This window comes from Suillus clintonianus, assembly GCF_016758775.1.
Source record: "Suillus clintonianus strain FC179 chromosome Unknown DEU56scaffold_86, whole genome shotgun sequence".
NCBI lineage: Eukaryota > Fungi > Basidiomycota > Agaricomycetes > Boletales > Suillaceae > Suillus > Suillus clintonianus.
In genome coordinates, this window is record NW_024539310.1 from 125,929 (window position 1) to 144,367 (window position 18,439).

Consider the following 18,439-nt stretch of genomic DNA (forward strand, 5'->3'; position numbering starts at 1 on the left):
GTGTCTCACCCGCCTGCCACCATACCACTGCCGAAGCTCATTGCGCGTGCTACATCGCGGTCGCCGGCATTGGTACTACAAAAAAAATGAGGTCATAATGTTATAAAATTATTCTGTTCTGGAGCCGAGCAAGAAATCGATCAATATTTGTGCTGCAAGAGGCTGCGAGTACATCGGAAATTATTTGGTGCCGGTGCGGCAGTACTAGATGATGGGGCAATTTGCTCCCATATACACGCGGTCTCTTGGGGCCCAGTCACCAGCCTGGCTTATTCCCCTCAAGTCAAAGACGTTCGTCAAACTGCTTACAAGTCAACTATTCCTCCACGGACCATGCCTCGAAAGCGCAGCTACAGTTCTCCGACGCAATGGTACATCTCTCCCTCGTGAACTCAATTATGTTGAGCCGAATGGAATCACTTCTGTAAGAAGGGATGCTACTTTTAAACCGTCCTTTTGCAGCCCTGTACTGTCATCCAATGATTCATTGAATTATATCTAGGCGCTCCGGCAGTCTCCCGTAGGCAGACCAACATATGTCTCTGGGATCTTTCCACTTCGCCTGACAATCACCCCGTGTTTCGAAATTCGCACTCGATTAGTTAGTCGTGAAGATACCCTGACTCCCAGCCATTCAATACGCCCGGCTTGGAGAATTTTGCTGTCTCTTTCTGTTTCTATTAGTTAGTCATCAATACCAGGCATTTGCCAGCTGGTGAGTCTGGCATTAATATGTGGTTTGTGACTTTTAAGTGTTGTCCAGTTTTCAGGACGATGCCGCTACCGCTACCGCTCTCCCTCTCCCTGGATGATGGTGAACCCAACAGACTTTCTCTTACCCGCAAACTCAGTTTGCTAGTTATGTTCTGTCTCACCCAATTCTTGGATACCTTGAATGTCTCAGCTCTCATATCTGCGATCCCTGTACTCGAGGAATCCATGGGTATGACCGAAATTCAATCCACTTGGGTCTTTAGTGCATTCCGATTGACTTTTGCATCATTCCTGCTTATCGTGCGTGCTCATCCGTCGACCCTGACTTGCACTTCAACCTATTATTTTAGAGCGGCCGTCTCAGCGACGTATATAACCCAAGTTAGTACCGTGCTGCCCATGTCAGACGTTCATGCTGAAGGGCACGCAGAAATCGTGTTCATCGGAGGAGTATCCAGTCTCGGAGTCCTCACCCTGTGCGCCGGATTTGTTGTCGACACAATTCCAATCGTTATCCTCAGAGCAATTACTGGAATAGGTGAGCATTCTTTCAGGCGTGTCAGTTCTGGTTGACGACGATTGCTTCTCAGCTTCTGCAATGACCATCCCCTCTGCCCTAAAACTCCTGGTAAGGGTATTCGCCGATCCACTCGAACAAGCTCGGGCAATAGGGTTCTTTGCAGGCTGTGCTGCGATTGGCAACAGTGAGCATTACATATCTTAATATATAAGATGAGCCTCATGGTTCCTTTGCACAGTGGGAGGTCTCGTAGTGGGTGCAATGTTCGTCCAATGGGCATCTTACCACTGGGTCTTCTGGTTCATATCATGCGCGGCTTGCCCGGTGGCTCTAGTTTGTGTTTTCATGATACCGTCACAAATTGGAGAGACTGCGGGCGCTCTTAAGCCCAAAGGGGCGAAATGGAAAACTCTTGATTTAGTCGGCGTAGGCATTTTAACTGGTACAAATCTTTCAGCGTACTCCTCCTCATCGCTCACGAGTCGACAGTTGCTTTCATCTTATTCATCTTCTCTGTTACATCCGGTTCCACTGATAGTTGGAAATCCCCGATGGTGTTGGTCCTCCTAATCGTTTCAGTTGTAATGATGGCTGGGTTTTTCTACTGGGAAACGCTCTTGCCTGTGGAACATGCTGTGATGTATGTCATTGGGAATCCTATCACCGATCACCGGCTGATTTTGCACAAGACCACCCCGAACGTGGTTTTACAATAACTTCTCTGTTCTCTTCGCCGTTGCACTGTTGCCATCCTTCTGGTGGAACGCAGTGATGTTGATTTTTAGCATGATGTGGCAAAACGTGTTTTACTGGTCGGCAATATCGTCGGCTGTCCACATGTAAGGTCTTCGCTATGGCTCCATGTCGCCCAATCATGAAGAATATATTTGCTCACTAGGTTGCCGCTCGGTATCGTAGCCTTGGCTGCAAGTTTAACCGGATCACTTTCTCGCATCGTCAGTCCGAAGTGGCTTATTCTCACCGGTCTATCAATGTGCATGACTGCTACCTTATTGCTGGCGCTCGGTGGGGGGAAGCCCGAAAATTATTGGCCGTATGTGTTCCCGGGATTTTCGCTAGGCACCGCAGGAGTCATGATGACTTCTACACATACGAAGTAAGTTCCAAGACATCACGGTTTTCCGGATAAAGTCTAACTTTTTCGCAGCATCGCTATTTTCCAATCTGCGCCTTCATCCATGGCTGGCACAGTTGGTGCCATGTTTAACGGCGCGCTTCAATTTGGATCCGCAATCGGCCTCGCTGCTATAAGCTCAATAGAGACATCCGTTGAGGCCACACATGGAGGTCCGTATGAGTACACCGGACGAGCTGCGTCGATTTGGTTCCTCTTTGGGGTCGTTGCTCTTCAATCCATTTCGATACTGATCTTTTACGACCGCAGTACGGACCACAAGCCGCAACCAAAGCATGACAACCCCGTGTATTCCACACATCATAACATATCAAATGAAAAGCTCAGCGATACGCACGCAACCACCATGCCGGAATCAATTTAAAGTATATTTGTTTTGGCGACTTTCCCAGATGTATTTTCAATTGCACACCCTACTTTCTGAGGCCAGGATGAGTCGTGGCAGTTCAATCACAGTGTACTTATATATGAAGAGATCTATATGTTGATACCCACTCGTATTGTCGATATGTATTCACCACAGATCAGATTGACCCTGCTTACATCTCATTGATCGCATTATAAAGGCGGATGTAGCAATTAGCATGGTTCGATAGCGGCTTGCGGTTGAGCTGTTCCGAGCTCAGTATATCTTCATTACTCATGGCGGACCTACAAAAGACCAACTGTCAACTGTTCTCAGCATGTTGAACGCTTATCTGGTCACATTATAGTCGGCTTTTCAGCACGTCACACCGCCGACGAAACTCCTAGAGGGCCACATATCATGCATATACCTTACGTATATAGCCCCCACACTGTGGAAAGTAATAAATTTGGCCGTTGGCGTGATCACCAGTTACTTATTACGTGTTGGCTCCAGCAGCAAGGCTTACCAAGGATGTGATGGGTTGCCGTCACATGTGGACTTCGTGATACAGAAGCTTTCATCTACTACAAGTACTTGGACACGACCTCAGTATCCTTATCCGGTAACTGCTACTTTCCTGAGTAAGGGGTCAAGGAAGTGTGGAAGTGATGGATCTTGTCAGCAATAGTGTACAGCCGTTCGAGAGCGGCTTTCGGCTCGGGGTTAGCGACCGTTTCCCAATGGGCCTGTAGGTCAACATCAACGACGGCGTCGATATGCCACAAACACGATAATCTCGACACCTACCTCAACGCTCGGCCAGCCGCAAACCACAACAACTTCATTCTCATCCTCCAACGCAGGCCCAAACACGAGCATCTGCTTAGTTGAGTCCGAGAGCTTAGTGAGGATGTCGAACACTTCTGCGCGATGACTGGGATCTTTCGGCGTGAGGAGGAGGACTTCTGTGACAGGCTGCTGGAATGCGGTGGTATGATCATTGAAAATTATATGATTCATTTTCACAGAGCCCTCAAAGATAGGTTTCATAGCTTCTTGAAGAGATTGCAACAGGGGGGTCTCCAATATCGCCATATGTTTCTCACGGCTATCCCAGTCTGAAGCCAGGGTATTAATGGCCTCCTTTCAAGACGAGCAAAATATACAACACGTACTGATGAACATATAGCCTGTAGCTGGATCCTCAATCTGCACCCCGGAGTAGGCGGGCCTGTCGCGATAAAAGCATGATTAGAGCGCCCATGTTGCCTGTGATATGTACTAGCAGGAGAACGATACGCACTTATGGACACCATCAGCCGTAAAACCTAAGTCGAGTGTGTGGTACACAATTGAGGGGTCCTCACGAAGCTCCTTTGTAGTGCTGTAAATAACGACTTCGGTCGCTGGGATGCTAGACATGATTGCGGGTAATATTTTGGATCGGTGCCCCTGACAACTTTGGTGTATCTTGAATATATACGTTGTTTGATGTTTGCATAGATGTCAAGAATGACTTGAAGCGGTATGTACATGATGACTTGAATCATTGCATACAAACTAGTATGTGCGAAGACAGCCGCAATAGGCCCTAACCACGCATCGTGAGTCACGAACATGTGGGAAATGAAACTCACAACTGATACGACGATGCCCGGCACTTTCGAAGGGGACATTATGACATAACTCGATACAAAAGTCCAGAGGACGAATAAAAAACCCAGGCGGTTGATACCGGGCACTACCTACACCCTCCCGGTGTAATTTCGGGTGTGGAAGTCGCCTGATATCGAATCCTGGAGAGGATTCACGTGAAGAGAGCATCGAGAACCAGAATGGTCGCTGTTTACATAAGTATAAGTGCACACACATAAGTCACGGGTATAGTATTATGATAAAATATCGTACCTTGAGCGTTCTTTTGGATGTTAGTGAATGAGTGAACAAATATTATGGATGAATTAGTGTGATCACCTCTTGTTGCGTATTGGCTCCGACGGCGACTCGGAGGCCTGCCTAGGCAGCCTGGCTAGTATTCCATTAAAATAGATTGGGATCTGATGGGTACGAGCTAAAATGAGAAGTTAAATTGGGTCAGCAGTGTTAAATTGTAGGCCAGGGAGCCCGCCAGTGAATGTTTTCGTTTTCCCTCTCGGGATTCTGTCATGTGGAATTGTTCGGGTGCAGGAGCTTGTAATCTATTACAAGTGATTTGAATATACCCTCAACTGGTAACCGCTACTTTCCTGAATATGGGGTTAAGGAAGTATGGAACTGATGGATCTTGTTGGCAATAGTGTACAGCCGTTCGAGAGCGGCTTTCGGCTCGGGTTTAGAGACCGTTTCCCAATGGGCCTGTAGGTCAACATTAACGACAGCACGATATGCCCAAATCTCGATAATCTTGACACCTACATCAACGCTCGGCCAACCGCAAACCATAACAATTTCATTATCATCCTCCAACGCAGGCCCAAACACGAGCATCTGCTTAGTTGAGTCCGAGAGCTTAGTGAGGATGTCGAACACTTCTGCGCGATGACTAGGGTCTTTCGGCGTGAGGAGGAGAAATTCTGTGACAGGCTGCTGGAATGCAGTGGTGTGATCATTGAAAATTATGTGGTTCGCCTTCAACGAGCCCTCGAAGACGGGTTTCATAGCTTCCAGCATAGGTTGCAATAGGGGGGTCTCCGCTACCGCCATATGTTTTCTCCAGGCTATCCCAGTCTAAAGCCAAGGCATTATTGGCCTACTTTCAAGGCTAGTAGAATATACAATACGTACTGATGATCATATAGCCTGTAGCTGGGTCCTCAAACTGCACCCCGATGTAGGCGGGCCTGTCGCAATAAGATCATGATTAGGGCGACCGTGTTGCCTTTAATATATACTAGCAGGAGAACGATGCGCACTTCCGGACACCATCAGACTTCAAACCCAAGTCGAGTGTGGGGTACAAAATTGAGTGGTCCTTACGAAACTCCTCTGTGGTGTTGAAGACAAGTAATTCAGTCGTTGGGATGCTAGACATGATTACAGGCGATATTTTGGATCGGTGCCTCTTGCAACTTTGGTATATCCTGGATATATACGTCGAATGTTTGCCTAGATTTCCAAAATAACTTGAAGCGGTACGTACATGATGACTTGACTCATTGCATACAAACTGAGGTGTGGAGACAGCCGCGATAAGCCCTCACCGCGGTATCGTGAGTCACAGAGATGTGGGAAATCAAACTTTCAGACAACAGATACGACAACGCTCATCACTTTCGAAGAGGATATGAGAGCCCAGAGGACGAATAAAAAACCTGGGCGATCGATCTCGGGCACTACCCGAACACTCCCGGTGTGATTTCAGGCGCGGAAGTCGCCTGGTATCAAATCCAACAGGGGATTCACATGAAGAGGACATTTGGAACCAGAATTGTTGCTGTTTGCACAAATATAAGTGCACACATACGAGTACAGTATGCTGGTAAACTATCGTACCTTGAACGTGCGTCGTGGACGTAGTCCACGATGCCAGCTGCTTCGAACACTTTTGGAGGCGGATATCACGTTCCGAGTCAGTGAGACCTCTATTTCTCGGTACTAAAAAAGGTGGCGGGTTGGTTTCCAGCCCTGAGTACTCCGGAATTCAGATATTAGAATTTAGCATTGAGTATATGCACCAAACTCTCTCACTTGAGTAGTGAGGACAATAAGCGTGTGGACAGATGCGCACTTTAACTCAGGTTACTGAAGTGGTGCTCGACATCCGAGAACTTGGTTTGAGGGACAACAAGATGCAAAACGGTGACAAGGTTGATTCTCGTCCAGTATGAGGAGTTGGTTCAATTGCTTGGTCACACAGGTGATGGGTAACTGGGGCGGTCGGGGGTGCGGCATACTATAGTACTGGGGGTGGTACATATGGATTCTGGTACCCACTAAGTATAGTACAAGTTAAGTCAGGTGGAGCTCAACTGTTCGCACGCGTTGTGACTGTAACCAATCACGTCGTCACGCTCCGGTGCCAGAATTTAAACAATAAAATATAGGCTAAAACCTTGCTTCGACTCGGAGAGTCGAGATCACCGGCAACGTTCTTCACCAACCCCTAGTGACGTAGATTCAATCGCGTTAGGAGCTAAGCGCTAATTCACCGTAGGCAGGCTTATTCGTATATAAGCTGGTTAGCATGTTGTAATGCATCACCCTGCTATATCAGAAGCGTGAGGCCATGCTAGTACAGGTGCTTATAATCGGATCCGAGGCCCTGGATGCGTACGCTTCCATACGACTCTCATGCGAATATCTCACCCTCGACTCTTCAGAACTCGAAGAAGTTGAGCTCGTGGCAACGGAATGATTTAGATCTTCCACCTCGATTTGTTTTCAAATTTGTATATCGTCCAATGGCTGTATTTAGGGTCCCTGAGCCATTGTCCGACATTGCAAACACGGTGAGCCCACGACGTGACAAGACTCTGGCTTAATTCGTCGGTCATGGAGAATCGAGATACAACCGTGTTCCAATATAATACATATTGGTGCGTTCCTGACCTGTCTAACAAAATCTTCTCCGCAACTTTCCTGTATTTTCTGCAGTTTTTCAGGACCATGCCGCCACTTCTGCACCTCTCCCTGGGTGAACCCAGGCGACTTTCTCTCACCCGCAAACTTGTTTTGCTAGTTATGTTCTGTTTTGCTCAGTTTTTGGATACCTTGAATACTGCAGCTCTCTTTTCTGCCATCCCTACAATCGAGGCATCCATGGGTATGTCCGAAACTCAATCTACTTGGGTAATTAGTGCATTCCGATTAACTTTTTCATCGTTCCTGCTTATTGTGCGTGCTCATCCCGTTAATCTTTACTTGCATTTGCAAAACATTGTTTTAGAGTGGACGTCTTAGCGACGTATACAACCCAAGTTAGTACCGTGCTACACGTTTCAAGCGTTCATGCTGAAGGGCACGCAGAAACTGTGTTCATTGGAGGAGTGTCCAGTCTCGGAGTCCTCTCGCTGTGCGCCGGATTTGTTGTCGACACAATTCCGCTTCTTGTTGTCAGAGCAATCACTGGAATAGGTGATCATCCTAGACAGCGTGTTGGTTCTGGCTGACTAATATCGCGTCCCAGCTTCTTCAATGACCATTCCCTCTGCCCTAAAACTCCTGGTCAGGGTATTTCCCGATCCGCTTGAACAAGCCCGGGCAGTTGGGTTCTTCGGAGGCTGTGGTGCGGTTGCCAACGGTGAACATCCCGCATGTCTAGTTATGCAAGACAAGCCTTATGGTTCCTTTGCATAGTGGGCGGCCTCGTAGTCGGTGCAGTGTTTGTCCAATGGGCATCTTACCACTGGGTCTTCTGGTATGTAGCCTGCGCGGCTTTTCCGGTGGCTCTGGTTTGTGTTTTCATGATACCGTCACAAATTGGAGAGACTTCGGGCACTCTTGAGCCCATAGGGGCGAAATGGAAAACTCTTGATTTAGTCGGCGTAGGCATTTTAACTGGTACAAATCTTTCAGCGTACCCCTCCTCACATCGCTCACGAGTCCTGCCAGTTGCTTTCATCTTATTCATCTTCTCTGTGACATCCGGTTCCACTGATGGTTGGAAATCTCCGATGGTGTTGGTCCTCCTGATCATTTCAGTTTTAATGGTCGTTGGGTTTTTCTACTGGGAAACACTCTTGCCTGTGGGCCGAGCTGCGATGTATGTCATCAGGAGTTTTGGCACTGATCATCGACTGATCTTGTACCAGACCACCTCAGACGTGGTTCTACAACAACTTCTCCGTTTTGTTCGCCGTCGCACTTATGCCATACTTGTGGTGGAACGCGGTGATGTTGATTTTTAGCATGATGTGGCAAAACGTGTTTTACTGGTCGGCAATATCGTCGGCCGTCCATATGTAAGGTCTTCGCTGTCGCCCTATGTTGCTCTACCATTAAGGATATGTTTACCCACCAGGTTGCCGCTCGGTATCATAGCCTTGGCTGCGAGTTTCACTGGATCACTTTCTCGCATCTTTAGTCCGAAGTGGATCATTCTTACCAGTCTATCATTTTGCATGGTCGGTACTGTTTTGCTGGCGCTCGGTGGGGGGAGGCCCGAAAATTATTGGCCGTATGTGTTCCCAGCATTTGTACTTGGCAGCGCGGGAGTCATGATGACTTTTACACATACGAAGTAAGTTACAAATCATCAAAATTTTCTGAACATGGTTTAATCACTTCGCAGCATTGCTATTTTCCAAGCTGCGCCTTCGTCCATGTCCGGCACAGTTGGTGCCATGTTCAACGGCGCGCTTCAACTTGGATCCGCAATTGGCCTCGCTGCCTCAAGCGTAATAGAGACATCCGTGGAGGCCACCCATGGTGGTTCGCATGACTACGCCGGACGAGCTGCGTCGTTTTGGTTCCTCCTTGGGATTGTTGCTCTTCAATTCATCTTGATATCGATCTTTTATGACCGCAGTACGGACCACAAACCTCAACCAAAGTATGACGGCCCCGCTCATTCCACACAACCTAGCCCGGACTGTGACGAAAAGAGCGACACGAACGTAACCATCATGCCTGAAGTAAACTAAAGTGTCTATTTCTTTTGGCTACTTGCCCAGACATATTTTTGATCATACTGTTACACACCACTACCTTCTGAGGCCTGCATGACAACGTCACCGATAATCCACCCACATAGATGTATATGGAGTATATAACTGAGACTGATGATGTATTTACCACAAATACATAGCGATTTGACGTTTCTTACCTCTCGTTGGTCGCAGGGTGCAGGATATACTGCTTCGAGCTAGGTGACATCAATATCTTCGTCGGTTCACCATCCATCCCGTGCCGTATTGCAACACTCGAACGCAGTTTGTCAATGCTAGTTGCTGGTCCACACATGGGCATTAAGTTTATAATTGTAGCAAGGTTATGCAGTAAACACGTTTGTGGTATTACTTAGCCGACCAGCTTTTCAGCATCCCAAAGAATTTAAACTCTTAGAGGGCCACAAAATGACATTATTGTGCCTATATGGGTCGCAGACGCGTTGAGGTGACAGTATCCTGTTATAAGTAGTATAGGATAAATAGAGTTGTCAAAGCTAAGACGCGTCCAACAACGCGTCCAGTCAATTATTCTCACGACTCATTACTTCAGTCCTCCATGACATCCACGCGAGCCAAAGACTTCCTCACTAAAGAGTTGTTCATCAAAAAAAATGTGGTACGAGGAATGCGCATACTCAACGTTTAACATCGACGTGATCATCTTTGCCAGGTCACATTCCGGTCCTTGAGTCGCGAGCTCGGTATTCATGTCAATGACGCCAAGAAGTAAGATACAGTGATAGCTTCATATTGAATGGCGAGCTACATCTACACAGCGAGCTTGCCGCATATCTTGCGGAAACAGCAAACACCGACACAGCATCATTCGCGACGTACCTGGTCTCTGGTCAGATCGCTCCACTATACAGCAGTAGAAGCCTGGTTGATGCAATGGACTATGGTGACGATATGCACCAATCTGTAATGCGCTCGAAGATAGTTCTGGTGGACTCCGATGGGCTGCGGGGTGCGTGCTGTTCACATTCCTGCATGCGCCCTGGCACTGATGTTGCGCCACAGATGCGAAAGCACAATTCACCCGTATTCATTCTGTGTATATATACAGCTTGTCGCCCTCAGTCTTCCGCGTAGGTGCTGCATAAAATGCCGGACAAAACACACTCATGCTTTTGCAGGACGCTGGTTTAATCTGCCACCCGACGGTCAGTGTCCGGGATAAAGACGCGAAGGGTAACCCCGCGGTCAATGGGAAGATAATCGGTGTACACGTAAAGGTTGTTCTCGAATATTTTAGTTTCTCTTCACAATCTCACAGAGACATAGACCAGGAAAGGACTACCTAAAAATGCCTCTGCAGCATCATCTTCAAAGACAACATTAGATGCGCGGAAGCCAGTCGTCCCCCAGCCTTCCTTTTTCCCGCGTAAGTCAGAGCAGATGACAGAAAAGGGTAAGCAGAACGAAGGGTCGAAGGACAAGGAGCATGCAAAGCCACTTGCTGCAACGAAAGAACAACCCAAGCCGACTGGGAAACTGGATTGGAGTAAGGGCAAGAATAAGGAGCAGGAGACCGCATCAAGAGCACACGTTAAGGAGATAGTCAAACCTCAACCGGAGCTGGATACTAAAACTTCGTCGTATTCGGCAAAGTTAGCTGATAAACCGTCGGGCAATAGTAATGTGGGTCTGCAATCAATGACGAAGTCTATTTCAAAGGTACCTGCAGTCAAGCCAATGGTACGTCAGTATTATTATTTCTCAAGGGTCTATGGTTAATTGTTACTTGACTTCAGCGAGCTACTAAACGCAAGTCGCCTGATCCGTCAGACTCGGATGTCGAGGTCGAAGACAAGCCTACGCCTAAAAACAGGAAGGTGATCCCTTCCGCAACGAGTATTGCAAGAGCGCAAAAGGGTGTCATTATGTCGGATGACGAGGATGAGGAAGTCCCGACCAAGTCACGTAAGAAGATTGTTCGGACTTCAGACTCTGAGAGGAGCCTTGCGGCGATGATGGATATTGATGATGGTCCGTTAATACAGAACGTATCTGTTGTTATACTAATCGGTCTGCAGATCAAGTTGTCAGAGTGTCCCGCTTGTCCTCCCATCGCCCCAACGATGTAGTAGACGATACTGGTGACGAGATGGACCAAACTGACGTTGATGCTATGATATCTAGCCTCGGCGAGGAGGAGGAGGAGGAGGAGGAGGACCTCAAGCCGCAGGTTAAGAAGAGGAAATCTAGGAAAGCGGTCCCCGTCGGACACAATGGTTTGAAGAAACGTCGTGTTGCGAAAAGTCGCACCACCACTGATGCCAAAGGCTACATGCGTACGTTCACTATTTCAAAGTGATAAACACGCTATTCTCATGAGGGCTTCCCAGAAACGGAAGATTATTCTTCGTACGAATCCGTCAGTGAAGAGGAAGCTGTGCCCGAGGATGCAAAGAAGAAGAAATTCAAGAAAGTCGTCCCCGTCGGGAGCAACGGTTTGAAGAAACATCGTGTCATGAAAAGTCGCACCATCACTGATACCAAAGGCCGCAAACGTATGTTCAAAATTCCAAAGTGCTAAATGCGCCATTTTTCACGAGGGTTTCCCAGAAACGGAAAGCTATTCTTCGTATGAATCCGCAAGTGAAGACGAAGTCGTGCCCGTGGCTGTGCAGAAGAGGAAACCTAAGCAAGTTGCCCCCGTCCGCCGTATTATGAAAAGTCGTGTCATCACTGATGCTAAAGGCAAGAAAAGTATGTTCGCCATTCCAAAGTGATAAACGCACCATTGCTCATAGATTTTCCTAGAAACGGAAGATTATTCTTCGTATGAATCCATTAGTTCAGATGAAGCTGTGGAAGTTGTCCCTGAGGATGTGAAGAAGTCCAAAGGCAAGAAAAAGGCAGAATCGAAGTTGAAGGATGATGCAGGGGATAAATCGGTACCAGCTAATTCAAAGATCAAGGAGACGAAGTCTTTACGCGGGACTAAAGCCAGGGCTGGGAAGGGACCGCAACGTGGTGGCCTTTTGAATTTCTTTGGACCTGACAAGTCTAAGAAATAGCGGTCAGGTTATGATAGTGGGCAGGGCCGGCAGGCGATGTTTGTAGTTCTTGTCTAGTTACAAGTACTCCATGGATTAGATATCTCCAGGGTGGGAAGAAAAACCAACGGTTCAATGGTCTAATGGTTATGATTTCTGTCTCACACACAGAAGGTTCTGAGTTCGATCCTCAGTTGAACCACTTTTTGTAGTTCTATTATACAATCGTCCACCGGGTACGCTATGGGTACTTACTTAGCAAGATGTCCAAGGTATCGAGTAAGTATCATGCCGATGTCATTTAAATCTACCACCAGACAACCCCCTTCATGATTCTCCTTCCCGTTCTAACTACTTTCGCTTTCAAGACCTCACCATCTGCTCCAAAGTCTGCTCCCACTTCCACAATGCCGCTCGGATGTTTGATTCTGATCAACTCACTCTCCCTCACCTTCCCGAGACGCATTGGCTTGGTCAAATGCCAGGCAAGCGTGCCTCCAACTTTTGCGGCTACACCAAGACACAGACCGACAGTCATGGGTACGGCTTTATGCAAAACGCCCATCGAGAAGGCATGGATACCGATGTCATGATCTGGGTTACACGACGGCGAAAGTGCTGCAATTTTTGGCTGGGCTTGTGTGTTTGGATCAAGGCCCATCTTAACTGCACCTGCGCGTCTGATAGACTCCATCAATTTCCGTGAATCTGGGGCTGAAAAATCGATGAGGGATAAAGGACGAAGAATTCGGGACAAGTCTGCATATGCTACAAAGACTGTGGGATTCGTCGCGTCGATGAGGGAAACTGGGATTTCTTGGTCGTGGGTGTACACGGAGTCGAGGGGCTTGCCTGTTGGAAGTAGTTTTCCGGTACGCGCACCTCCTGGAGAGATAAATTCGAGGGTTATTTGTGAGGCCTTTCCAGGGACGCCTGCCATTGTGGTCTGGAGTAGGTCGAGTTTTGGCTGGACCTGATAGTCAGCGACGGTGACAGGAAATGTGGTATCGATTGTTTTGTTCGTATTCGTATTAAGAAGTCGGATGGTACTAGTAGTGGTTCCGGATGGAGTAGAAGGATCTCGGGAACAAAATCCTTCGTCCATGGCGAATACACCAACCATGCTGGAAAGGTTGCCACAGTTTCCAGAGAGGTCGATAGTGGCATCACGGATGCCTACTTGGACAAAAGTGTACTCAGCATCGATGCCTTGCACCTTCTGCTCCGCAGAGGCTGGGCCAACGACACATATTTTGGACAGGCTTGAGATGCCGCCGCCCATGCCGTTGATCTGGAGACCGTTGGCTGTGTCTGGGGAGCCCATGATCCCTAGGAAGATTGGGGCCCATTGAGATTGGTCTTCTGGAAGATGCGCCCTGTTCAGGAAAACGCCTTTTGACGTGCCTCCACGCAGAAAGGTGGCTGGAATGGGGTTGAGAGTGGTGAATCTCCTATGCATGCGTTGCAGCACACAGTGAGAACGCAGCTTGGACGAAAAATGGGTGGTGGATTTGAATACAACTGGCATGTTGTCTCAGTCGTACTACTCATCGGCTAGGCCTGCGATACAGAAGTTAGTAACAGAAAGTATTCTTGGTATGTCACGGTGTACAAGTGTAACCGCTTTTGTTTACTAGAAATTGCACGCGTTACTTTTGCTATTGCTTATTGGACAGCTTCTGCTGAGAACTTCCCCACCGTGGCTGCCGCTGAATGATAAATTAGGCGCGTAGCGCTATTCAGCGCTTGTTAAATTACATGGGGTCTCCCTGCACCATACATTGTCGCTCGAGCTCTTCCACTATTTGTGATGAAGGCCATAGGCCATACATTTCCCCAAAAACATTCGTATCAACTTCTATACCTAGCGTCGGACCTAGATTTTGGAATTATCCTAATAAATGACAAAATGTTTGACTGATTTGCGAGAACTCATACCGACCGCGTCAAGTGATTTTGGAGACGCGCGTTCCTGTCACAACACCTCTCGAGCGGCCGCATCAGCGGCGTCGAGACTCGAGATGATCAAGGATCGTAGTATGGCAGCCCCGTTGATGTCTTTTGTGTGAATCCTCCTGATCGAGCCGTCCAATGGCTCTCGATCATGGGGTGGAAACATCCACGAGCGCATGTAATACGAGTACACGCTCACTCCTGGAGCTTGAGTCTCAGCCGCTGCAGGGGATGAACATCATGATAGTCAGTGAACAAGTTGAACTTCCCCGATACGATTAAATTTAGTAGCATCCACGTAAGTACTTTATGCTGACTAATTCGTCTAGAAAGGTTGATCTGACGAATTTCAATGAGCTACTGAACCATTCTAACCTGCACATTCATTTTTCTTTCGTAGGAGCGGCTGGGTTCACTTTGGCGAGAAGGAATTGGTCTCCCAATGGTTTTCGTAGGTAGCCTTCGGGCGAATAGCGCGTCTTGCGCTAAGCAATTACGCATAACTCACACCCGAGCATTGCACGCGACCGCTCCACGTCCTTCACAGAGCTTGGGCACTCAGATAGCTGCTAGGTTAGCCAGCCCAAGACACTTTTCGACATCCCTCGTTACCCCTGCTCGATCATCTCCTCTTCTATCTTCTCCACGCTGGTCAGGTAATAAACCCACCCCTCCAGCTCCGTCAGAACCTGAGAATGACGCCGCAGAATCGAGCAGCAAGTCTGTCAAACTTGATGCTGCAGATGACGAAAGTCCAGCAGGCACATCTTCCCAGTCATCACCCCCACCGTCTTCCTCCAGCGGAGATAGTGGTGACGGTTCCGATCCACCACCTCCACCACCTCCACAGCCAACCCCTACTCCTAGCTCAATAGCTAAACAATCCGTACCAGAAGTCTATCCCCAGGTCCTTGCTCTCCCTATCGCACGACGTCCCCTCTTTCCCGGTTTTTACAAGGCTGTTGTCGTTCGCAATCCAGCTGTCGTCGCCGCTATCAAGGAAATGATGAAGCGCGGTCAACCCTATCTCGGCGCTTTCTTGCTTAAGGACGAGCACACGGATAGCGATGTCATTACAGACATAAATTCGGTTCATCCGGTCGGAGTCTTTGCTCAGATCACTAGTGTGTTTGCTGCAAACAGTGGTACTGGCGACGACAAGGAAGAGGGTCTCACTGCTGTTTTGTATCCACACCGTAGAATCAAGATAACGGAACTACTCAAGGCTGGCGAACAAGCTAGTACTGCTAACGTGCAGGAAGAAACGCAAACGGTTACCCCACCTCCCACGCCCACTGAAGGTGATGTCGCGAAGATATCGCAGGGTACGTCTCTCGCAGCTCATTGCAACAAATAATTCACCTCCTTTCAGGTCCCGTCCAAACCTCGTTCCTACACAAGCATGCTATCTCCATCGTTCAGGTAGACAACCTCGTAACACAACCCTACAACAAAGACGACCAGTACATCCGCGCCTTTATGTCTGAAATTGTTTCCGTCTTCAAGGACATCGCCCAGCTTAACCCCCTCTTCCGCGACCAAATTACCAACTTCTCTATCAACCAGGTTGCATCCAATGTCTTTGATGAGCCCGACAAGCTCGCCGACTTTGCGGCCGCTGTATCCTCCGGTGAGGTTGGGGAACTTCAAGAAGTCCTCGAGAGTCTCGTCGTCGATGACCGTCTCCGCAAGGCCCTCCTCGTTCTCAAGAAAGAGCTCATTAATGCCCAACTCCAGAGTAAACTCTCACGCGACGTCGACAGCAAGATTGCGAAGCGCCAGCGCGAGTACTACCTGATGGAGCAGCTCAAGGGAATCAAAAAAGAGCTCGGTATGGAGTCGGATGGAAAGGACAAGCTCATTGAGAAATTCAAGGAGCGCGCCGCCTCGTTGAAGATGCCAGAGGGCGTCCGGAAGGTCTTCGATGAGGAACTCAACAAATTGATGGGACTAGAACCTGCTGCTTCAGAGGCGAATGTAACGCGTAATTACCTTGAATGGCTTACTCAGGTGCGCATTTTATCATGCTTTCCTGTTTCTTACTGACACCCCCGTTACAGATACCATGGGGCCAGCACACCCCCGAGAACTACTCCATCACACACGCTCAGACAGTCCTAGATGAAGACCATTATGGCCTCAAAGACGTTAAAGACCGTATACTGGAATTTCTTGCTGTGGGGAAGCTTCGAGGAACGGTTCAAGGCAAGATCATCTGCCTCGTTGGGCCTCCTGGCGTTGGCAAAACATCGATCGGCAAATCGATCGCCCGCGCGCTTAACAGGCAATTCTTCCGCTTTTCGGTTGGAGGTTTGACGGATGTGGCAGAGATCAAGGGCCATCGGAGGACGTATGTCGGTGCGCTTCCTGGAAAGATTATCCAAGCGCTGAAGAGGGTAGGAACGGAGAATCCGCTGGTCTTGATTGATGAGGTAGATAAGATTGGGAGAGGCATCAATGGCGATCCTGCTAGCGCGCTGCTTGAGATGTTGGACCCTGAACAAAACAACGGATTTTTGGATCACTAGTAAGTGTTCCCCTTCACTTGCGCATGTTGTATATTTATTCTTTTCAGCATGGATGTCCCCGTCGATCTGTCTCGCGTTCTGTTTGTCTGCACAGGTGAATCTTCCGGAGATTAGTCCTCGTTACTCATACTTACGCTTACACATCTTTCAGCCAACAACCTTGACACGATACCAGCACCTCTCCTTGATCGTATGGAGGTCCTTGAAGTCAGCGGTTATGTCTCCGAGGAGAAATGCGTCATTGCCGAAAAGTACCTCGGACCGCAGGCAAAGGAAGCATCAGGGCTGAAGGACGCTGACGTTCTTGTTGAGCCCTCCACTGTCGACGTGCTCATTAAGTATTACTGCCGAGAAAGCGGTGTACGGAACCTGAAGAAGCATATTGACAAGGTGGGACTTTCGCCAATGGTAGTGTTTGTATCGCTCATGGGGTGCTGTAGATATACCGGAAGGCTGCATTGAAGCTCATCCTCGATCTTGGCGAAAATGTCTTCCCTGAACCGGTCCCACTTGCGTCCACTAGTGCACCTGCCCCATCCAGTTCTTCAGATGCGCAACCCAAGACTGTCGAGTCTCAAGAACCACGTGCTAACGAGCCCAACGAAGCCATATCAGAGGAAAGTACGAGCAATGAATCTGGCGACCGCAAAACTGTGACGACACAAGAGCGCAAGCCACTCCAGATCCCTGATGATATTCATGTCCGCATCACGCCGGAGAACCTGAAAGACTATGTTGGTCCGCCTGTCTATCACAAAGACAGGATGTACGTGGCTCCTCCGCCTCCAGGTGTCAGCACTGGTCTAGGATACTTGGGCAATGGGTCTGGCGCTGTCATGCCCGTCGAGGCTACTGTTTGTTTGTTTGCTATGCTCGAATGAAAAATATGCTGATAATTATTTCTTGACAGAGCATGCCCGGCAAGGGTGGATTGCAACTGACCGGTAAACTTGGCGAGGTCATTCGTGAGAGTGCGCAGATTGGGCTTAGTTGGGTCAAGGCGCATGCATACGAACTTGGCATCACCAAGACGCCCGATGAACAATTCCTCACAGATCGTGATATCCACGTCCACATGCCTGAGGGTAGTATTGGAAAAGAAGGTCCTAGTGCTGGGACTGCCATTTTATCCGCCTTTGTGTCTCTCTTTACCAAGACGAAGATTCATCCAGACATCGGTGCGTTGCGTTGTATGATGTTATTTTATTCATATTGCTCACTTATTGTTCATCAGCTATGACTGGCGAGATATCGCTCGTCGGCCAAGTGCTTCCTGTCGGCGGTCTCAAGGAGAAGATCCTAGCTGCCCATCGCGCAGGAATAAAGACGATCCTAGCGCCCGCAGCAAACCGCGCCGATATTGAAGAGAACGTCCCAGAGAGCGTCAAGACAGGCATCCGCTTCGTATATGTCGAAGACGTACGAGAGGTCCTGCATGAGGTTTTCCGAGGTCAGGAGATCGTTGAGCGGTGGAAGGATACGTTATCGCTATAGTCTGGTGTGGTTATTTGCTGCATGATTACTTATTCTATTTCGTTCGATCGATCGAGGGGGGGGGGGGGGGCGATTGATTGATTTTCTATCTGACCGCGCACTTGCATAACTAGAC

General features: G+C 48.5%; 7 protein-coding genes and 1 non-coding gene across 8 annotated transcripts; 5 read left to right on the forward strand and 3 right to left on the reverse strand.

Moving 5' to 3' along the window:
• Positions 1-632: 632 nt before the first annotated feature.
• Positions 633-2,754, forward strand: DEU56DRAFT_892511 (major facilitator superfamily domain-containing protein; the record flags this gene model as incomplete). Its single annotated transcript, XM_041356319.1, has 10 exons — positions 633-715; positions 764-1,014; positions 1,065-1,095; positions 1,145-1,252; positions 1,305-1,418; positions 1,473-1,676; positions 1,724-1,874; positions 1,924-2,073; positions 2,133-2,351; positions 2,403-2,754. Exons 2-10 carry the CDS (start codon positions 775-777, stop codon positions 2,752-2,754), a joined length of 1,569 nt encoding a protein of 522 aa, XP_041204613.1. The 5' UTR covers positions 633-715; positions 764-774.
• Positions 2,755-3,185: 431 nt separating this feature from the next.
• Positions 3,186-4,330, reverse strand: DEU56DRAFT_824896 (uncharacterized protein). The gene is made up of 5 exons (XM_041354269.1): positions 4,273-4,330; positions 4,043-4,209; positions 3,915-3,970; positions 3,547-3,857; positions 3,186-3,485 (listed from the first exon to the last, which is right to left on the reverse strand). Exons 2-5 carry the CDS (start codon positions 4,159-4,161, stop codon positions 3,369-3,371), a joined length of 603 nt encoding a protein of 200 aa, XP_041204614.1. The 5' UTR covers positions 4,162-4,209; positions 4,273-4,330; the 3' UTR covers positions 3,186-3,368.
• A 647-nt stretch (positions 4,331-4,977) lies between these two features.
• DEU56DRAFT_916473 (uncharacterized protein) lies at positions 4,978-5,770 on the reverse strand (the record flags this gene model as incomplete). Its single annotated transcript, XM_041357860.1, has 3 exons — positions 4,978-5,456; positions 5,524-5,579; positions 5,652-5,770. The coding sequence occupies 3 exons, from the start codon at positions 5,768-5,770 to the stop codon at positions 4,978-4,980; spliced, it is 654 nt and encodes a 217-aa protein (XP_041204615.1).
• Positions 5,771-7,344: 1,574 nt separating this feature from the next.
• Positions 7,345-9,320, forward strand: DEU56DRAFT_743652 (major facilitator superfamily domain-containing protein; the record flags this gene model as incomplete). Its single annotated transcript, XM_041349023.1, has 9 exons — positions 7,345-7,572; positions 7,625-7,655; positions 7,705-7,812; positions 7,865-7,978; positions 8,035-8,238; positions 8,290-8,440; positions 8,490-8,639; positions 8,699-8,917; positions 8,969-9,320. The coding sequence occupies 9 exons, from the start codon at positions 7,345-7,347 to the stop codon at positions 9,318-9,320; spliced, it is 1,557 nt and encodes a 518-aa protein (XP_041204616.1).
• Positions 9,321-9,870: 550 nt separating this feature from the next.
• On the forward strand, positions 9,871-12,481 carry DEU56DRAFT_824922 (DNA polymerase subunit Cdc27-domain-containing protein). Its single transcript, XM_041354270.1, has 11 exons — positions 9,871-9,963; positions 10,018-10,073; positions 10,124-10,314; positions 10,368-10,435; positions 10,484-10,582; positions 10,632-11,045; positions 11,102-11,336; positions 11,384-11,641; positions 11,696-11,860; positions 11,916-12,059; positions 12,114-12,481. Exons 1-11 carry the CDS (start codon positions 9,904-9,906, stop codon positions 12,368-12,370), a joined length of 1,947 nt encoding a protein of 648 aa, XP_041204617.1. The 5' UTR covers positions 9,871-9,903; the 3' UTR covers positions 12,371-12,481.
• Positions 12,479-12,551, forward strand: DEU56DRAFT_t93. The gene has a single exon. It is a non-coding gene; the product is annotated as a tRNA-Val (tRNA).
• On the reverse strand, positions 12,495-14,102 carry DEU56DRAFT_569774 (PrpF protein-domain-containing protein). The gene is made up of 3 exons (XM_041346858.1): positions 14,048-14,102; positions 13,022-13,982; positions 12,495-12,967 (listed from the first exon to the last, which is right to left on the reverse strand). Exons 2-3 carry the CDS (start codon positions 13,875-13,877, stop codon positions 12,657-12,659), a joined length of 1,167 nt encoding a protein of 388 aa, XP_041204618.1. The 5' UTR covers positions 13,878-13,982; positions 14,048-14,102; the 3' UTR covers positions 12,495-12,656.
• Positions 14,103-14,661: 559 nt separating this feature from the next.
• DEU56DRAFT_824930 (Lon protease C-terminal proteolytic domain-containing protein) lies at positions 14,662-18,394 on the forward strand. The gene is made up of 8 exons (XM_041354271.1): positions 14,662-15,627; positions 15,675-16,312; positions 16,363-16,829; positions 16,878-16,924; positions 16,982-17,220; positions 17,271-17,684; positions 17,741-18,008; positions 18,065-18,394. The coding sequence occupies exons 1-8, from the start codon at positions 14,745-14,747 to the stop codon at positions 18,322-18,324; spliced, it is 3,216 nt and encodes a 1,071-aa protein (XP_041204619.1). The 5' UTR covers positions 14,662-14,744; the 3' UTR covers positions 18,325-18,394.
• The last annotated feature ends 45 nt before the right edge of the window (positions 18,395-18,439 follow it).